The following is a 6,361-nucleotide window of genomic DNA, read 5'->3' on the forward strand; positions in this document are numbered from 1 at the left end:
TCTAATGCTTTTAAGGGTGTAACTCTTGATTTCGAACAGATCAAGGTTGAAACTATCTCGCCAGTTTCATTTGTACTGACTGCGTAGAGGCAGCCCCCGTACGCTTTCTTTGACGCATCACTGAAACCATGAAGTATGATCTCATGTGACGTATTCCATGGAGCGATAGTTCTGGGAATAGATAAATGATTAATTTTAATTAATGAATCATAATAGGACTTCCAAAGCTTTTGTATTGAGTCGAGGACGAGATCATCCCACTGCATTTTCAATGTCCATAGCTCTTGCATGATCAATTTACCATTAGTTGTAACTGGCCCAATGAGTCCCAGTGGGTCGAAAATCTGAGCAATGCAGGAAAGAATCTTGCGTTTAGTCATTTTGCTTTCTTCACTCAACGTTACCTGGTATTGCAGAGTGTCTGTCTTAGAATTCCATAATAACCCTAAGGTCTTCATCGGCTCGTCTTTGTCAAGTATAAGAAGCTCATCTGATAAACTTTCCTGTGATAGATGCGATAAGACTCGCAAATCATTTGATCTCCATTTGCGTAGTGGAAATTGCGCTTGGAGTAGTAACTGTGATATTTGTTTGCATAGTTCAATAGCTTCGCCAATTGAATCTGATCGTGTGAGTAAATCATCCATAAAAAAGTCATTCAGTACTGCTTTCCTTGCCAGCGGAAAGTCCTTTCCATCCTCTTCACCTAATCATCTTACACATCGCATTGCTAAAAACGGTGCTGGTGACGTCCCATAAGTGAGTGTGTTCAAGCTGAAAGTCTTCTCTGGCTCCTCAAGACTCTCCCGCCAAAGAATGAGTTGTAATACTCTGTCCTATTCTGCTACAAGTATCTGACGATATATCTTAGTTATGTCTGCAGTCATAACATACTGATAGCCCCTGAAACGTAAAATCATAGCAAGCAAACCCTGTTGTAAGTTGGGAACAATCAAGAGCTTGTCATTTAATGAAATTCCATTACTAGATTTAGCTGAGGCATTGAATACTACTCTTAGCTTCGTAGTCAAGCTGGATGTTCTAATCACTGGTTGATGATGTATGTAGTATGTGTCTTGATCCTTTGGTATACTGTCTGGATCTAGCATGGTCATGTGTCCAAGGTTCTGATATTCTTTGAGAAAGGCATGATACTCTGCTTTCACTGCAGGTTTTCTTTCTAGTCGTTGTTCCTATGCGTGCAATCTCCTTAAAGATCCAGTTTTGGAATCTCCTAATGAAATACTTTGTTTCTGCGGTAGTCGTACAATAAATCTACCATCGCCATTCCGCTCAACTGTCTTCAAAAAATACTCTTCGCAGTAATCATTATCATCGTAACTTCCAAAATTTTTCTAATTGTCTATTGAGTGTTAAAAGATTGCATGTCGTTGGTGTCTTCAAATGTTTTTCTTCAGTCCATTCTCCACCAACAATCCAGCCGAACTTAGTTTTTTGTAAAACAGGCTTATTTTTCCCTAGATTGATTTGACCTCCATCGATAACCTTCAAAAATACTCCTGCTCCTATAAGTAAATCTATGTCACTAGTCCTTTCGAAGCAAGGACCCGCGAGCCTTATATTTTCAGGAATATTTACTTGTTTTCCATCCAAAGGAACTTGAGGAAGCTTTACTGTGATTTGAGGTGTGACTAAACATTGTAAATTTGCTGTGAAATTATCCAACTTTGATTTAATCCTAACATGAGCTGCTTTATTGACTCCGGCTTCCATTGCTGCTACTGGAATGACAGAAACATCTACCTCATCACTTGGTATTTTGAGGCGAGGGAGTAGCTTTGTCGTAATCATGTTAGGTTGAGACCCTGTATCTAAAAGTGCTCTACAAGTGTAAATGTTGCCATCCCTGTCATAAATGTCAATTAAGGTTGTCGACAAAACTGTAACATATGAAGCCTGCTGTTGTTGAGAGCTATGATTAACAGCTGATGCTGTTATGTCCGTCCTTTTATCTTTGTTTGAAATCTGGGGTGAGTCATTCGCTTGACTAAATGACTCTTGTTGTGCACAAATCGTTGTTACTGGTTGAGATTCCTGAGAATTCGTAGGCATGGTTTTGTCCGGAAATGCCTGTCGCTCTAAATGAAGTAGTGTGGTGACGCCTCCTACATATTTTGCATGAAGACCCTCTACAAGCTTTATTGAAATGTCCTTTACCTAGACAATTCAAACATAATTGCTTCTGCTTAACTTCAGAAATCCGAGATGGAATAGGAAGCTTCCTAAATTCCTCACAGTGGAAGATAAAATGAGAGCCACAACAAATTACGCATGGTGATTGAGATGTTGAAGCAAGCGCAACCTTTTTATCTTTTTTTGAGATGCAACCTTTGTTCGAATCGTGAAAGTTATATCTCTCTTTGTCAACTAGTTCTAAAGTTTGACATTTGTTAGTGAGGAATTTGATTAGCTGATCTAGAGTTGGCATTGCCTCTGTATTATTACTATTGACTCGAGCTTCCCAATCTTTTCTAGTCTCAAAATCTAGTTTGTTAATAACTAAATAAATTAAAATAGTTCCCCACTGATCTACTGGCTGATCTAAATTTCTAAGAGCTTGCGTGTGAGTTTGAATATGGTCAATGAGTGACCGAAGTGCTGAGTGACTTCCTTTCGTCACTATGGGCAGATCTAACAATTGTTTCACATGCGTATTTATGACCAATCGTTTGTTATCATACCGACTAAGTAGCAACTCCCATGCTACGGTATAATTGTCATCCGAAGTTGAAATCGTGCTGATTATTTGTAAAGCATCACCTTTTAACGATCCGCGTAAATACTGTAATTTTACGACTGGTGGGACATCTTGATTTGTGTGAACCGTCGCATTGAAAGTGTCCTTGAATAGGAGCCACTTGTCGTAATTCCCATTAAACTTCGGTAAATTTAACAGAGGGAAATTATAATTAATAGGCCTAGCAACACCCGGCACGATCTGTGGCTCGAGATTTTGTTGATTGTTGTCAGCTCGAGCCGCTTGATTATCTCGTATGATCGCAGCTAACCTGTCATTTGCTAACCCTACCGCTGTATGATATTTATCCTCGAATTCACAACGCTCCTGTTCCCATATTCCTATTCTTTCCGGCTGTTGTTCAGATTTTACATCTTTCAACTCTAGTTCTTCAATTCTATCCTGAACTGTTTCAAAAGTTTCCCATAAGTGTGTTAGAGTGCGTAATTTGCTTTCAATTTTACCTTTGCTTAGTTCACCACTTATGGAATCAATAAATCTATCCACTTGACTTATTATTTGACCCTTATGCCTTTTCAATTTGTTTATTTCTGAACTCATCTTGATAGGAAGGGATAAATGAATGACAGGATAAATTCAATCTTTATTTGTGTTCAGGATTAGGATAATAGGGAAAAGAGACCCACTTACCTCGATTTTTCGTTCAGTCTTCAATTCTAATCCTTATATCCAATAATATCCATTATATTAGATTTGCCTCCGACGAATTGCTTGGCGTCGTACGTTCATAGACGTGAGACAGAAAGTGTCCACTTGTTCCTGAATGTATAGTTTCGATAAATTGTTCACACCAATCTTTATAATAGATGAGTCTCTGCATAAAATTTGTTCACAAAACGAGTCCTCGTGATGCACTTTGCACCAAAGTCCAAGATTTTGTACATATACACCTTCAGTTTTATGTATAAGTCCTATTGTTAATCCTTGAAATGCTGGATTTGTCCAATGCGTATCAAGCAGGCGAGTCCATTATTTGAGTTGCGAGTTTACATCGTGGATCTCGGAGCACGCACAAGTCAATTGAAAATACACTGCACTATCAAATCTGCTGCATCATCCAGTTCGAAGGACCATAAATATGTTCTAGAGAATGCGAGGTAATGAAATAATCAATGCTGATGTACAACAAACAGTTTATTAATTCGAAAATTCATGATCAGTACAAACGATCTGTGATCCGAAGCCTTGCTTGCTCACAACTGAACTAACTACGGCACATTTCTCGTGCGCAAATATGATACACTGACGTATCAAAAATAAAGGGGGCTTTTAAGTATCAAAATATCGAATACACGTGATTGATATCCACGTGATCCCAGATCTGAAACGAGACATGGTCCAATGCTATGACACGTCCATGTCCGTGTGAATATGGTAGGAGACGATATAAATGCCTGGGTTGCGCGCGCAACCCATTTATCCTCTTCTGAATTTGAAAACTCGAAGGTGCACGATTGCCGGACGGAACACTTCGGCGGTTCTATTTATATCTCTATCTGCTTTGAAATAAAATGAAGAGATTGGGATTTTAATATTTCCAGATTTCGATGCTGGGCTGGCGATTCTCATGATTTAAATACTTCGCGCGCCTCATGTATTTTGTTAACAATTTGTCTTTCTTTGTAGAAATTAAATTGCTTTGTGGAAAATTTATACTTTTTGATTGAAAATTACATTTTTCGGTTGAATTATCAACTGTAAATATTTTTTGGTTGCAAAGTCGTTTCGTTGTAAATGCAACTATATTGTTAAAAATTAAAATCATAATTTTTGGGTGGAAAATTCGATTATTAACTTAAAGTTGAACTACTTAGTAAAAAAATTAATTTTTTTTTATTAGGGATTCATAATTATAGTAGAAAATTCAACTATTTGCCTTTAAATTAGGTTAAAAATTCAGCTTTTTTGTAGATAATACTCTTTTTGAAAATTTAACTATTTGGTTGAAAGTTTAACTCTTTAATTGAAAACTCATATTTTTCGTTTCAGAAATTCAACTTTTTATAGATAATTCGTCTTTTTGACTTTAAAATTAAATAATTTCGTTCAAAATTCATGTATTTTGTTCAAAATTTGTCTTTTTTGTAGATCATTAATTTTCTTGGTCGAAAATTCATCTGATTGGTTGACAATTCAACAACTTTGTGGAAAATAAATTTTTTCCGTTAAAAATTATTTATCCTTATCTGAAAATGTAACTATTATAGGATTGATTAAAAATTAATCGTATATATTGGTTAAGTTTGAAAATCGTTTCTTTTTATGGAACATTAATTCTCTTGGTCAAAAATTCACCTGTTCCCTTGAAAATTTAACAATTTTGTTGAAAATTTGTTTTTTTCCTTATTCAATTCAATTTCTTATCACAGCTTTTATCTGGAAATTGAATTATTCCATTTTTGGTTAAACTTTATCTTGTAAATTGTGTTAGTCAAAACACCAATTATTTGTTAGAAAATTAATTTATTTGTATTCGATTATGACTTGAAATATTATTTCAGTATAATAAATTATTATTTATAATTATATAATATAAATTTATTTTTAACCCATTCAATTTGAAAGTTTTGAATTAAAAAAAGAAAATTTCGTTAATCATCAGCAATATTCGACCGTTCATTAAGAACGATCCATTACAAACAACTGTTAAAACTATACAAATTTGAACAAAATGATTCGAAATAGAAAGCCTTGAATTGTTAAATTTGTAATGAGCTAAATTTTAAGTTTAAGCGCTACAATTTTAATTTAAAAAAGATTCAGAATTAATTTAAAACTTGAAATTATTTCAAATAATTTGAAACACGATTTAGACTTTTGCAGATTTTAAAAAAATAAGCTTTTTGAAAATTGTACAGTATTTGAAAAGAATAACAAAAATTGTTGTGATTGCTAAAAACATGGAAAATGATTTTTTATTTTGACAAATAAATTTGAAGTGAGTATTTGAAAACATTTTAAAAATTAAAAAAAAAAGAATCCGGAAGATTTTAAGGAAATTTTTTTATTTTGCAGTTTTTTCAATGTTAGGAAAAAAATCTAATTAACAAAATATATCAATTTTCAACCCAAAAGTTTACTTTTTAACAAATTAAATTAATTTTCTATCAAATAATTGGTGTTATAACTAATTGAATGTACTGGATAAAGTTTCAAACAAAAATTGAATAGTTCGATTTCCAGATAAAAACGATTAATTTTTAATCAATCATAGAATAGTTACATTTTCAGATAAAAAAAATAATTTTGAATCGAAAAAATAAATTTTCAATAAAGTTGTTAAATTCTCAACCAATAACATGAATTTTCGACCAAGAAAATAAATGATCTACAAAAAAAGACAAATTTCTAACAAAATACATGAATTTTTAACGAAATTATTCAACTTTAAAGTCAATAAGACGAATTATCTACAAAAAGTTGATTTTTTTCAGCGAAAAATATGAGTTTTCAATCAAAGAGTTAAACTTTCAACCAAATAGTATCATCTACAAAAAAGCTGAATTTTTACCCCAAAAATATGATTTTTCAACCAAAATTTTAATTGTCGACCAAATAGTTTAACTTTCACTTACAGTTGAA

General features: G+C 33.5%; 2 protein-coding genes across 2 annotated transcripts in view; both read right to left on the reverse strand.

Moving 5' to 3' along the window:
- Positions 1–6,361, reverse strand: part of LOC117181522 (TNF receptor-associated factor 4) — a 252,317-nt gene that overhangs the window by 127,274 nt on the left and 118,682 nt on the right. The gene's annotated exons all lie outside the window — the stretch shown is intronic.
- On the reverse strand, positions 1,333–3,319 carry LOC117181262. The gene is made up of 2 exons (XM_033373826.1): positions 2,291–3,319; positions 1,333–2,178 (listed from the first exon to the last, which is right to left on the reverse strand). Exons 1-2 carry the CDS (start codon positions 3,317–3,319, stop codon positions 1,333–1,335), a joined length of 1,875 nt encoding a protein of 624 aa, XP_033229717.1.

The sequence above is a fragment of the Belonocnema kinseyi genome, chromosome 10, assembly GCF_010883055.1.
Source record: "Belonocnema kinseyi isolate 2016_QV_RU_SX_M_011 chromosome 10, B_treatae_v1, whole genome shotgun sequence".
NCBI lineage: Eukaryota > Metazoa > Arthropoda > Insecta > Hymenoptera > Cynipidae > Belonocnema > Belonocnema kinseyi.

Coding starts and splice junctions, on each gene's coding strand:
- LOC117181262 (XM_033373826.1), bottom strand. CDS start 3,319: ATGAGTTCAGAAATAAACAAATTGAAAAGGCATAAGGGTCAAATAATA. Junction 2,179..2,290: donor CAACATCTCAATCACCATGC/GTAATTTGTTGT, acceptor TGAATTGTCTAG/GTAAAGGACATTTCAATAAA.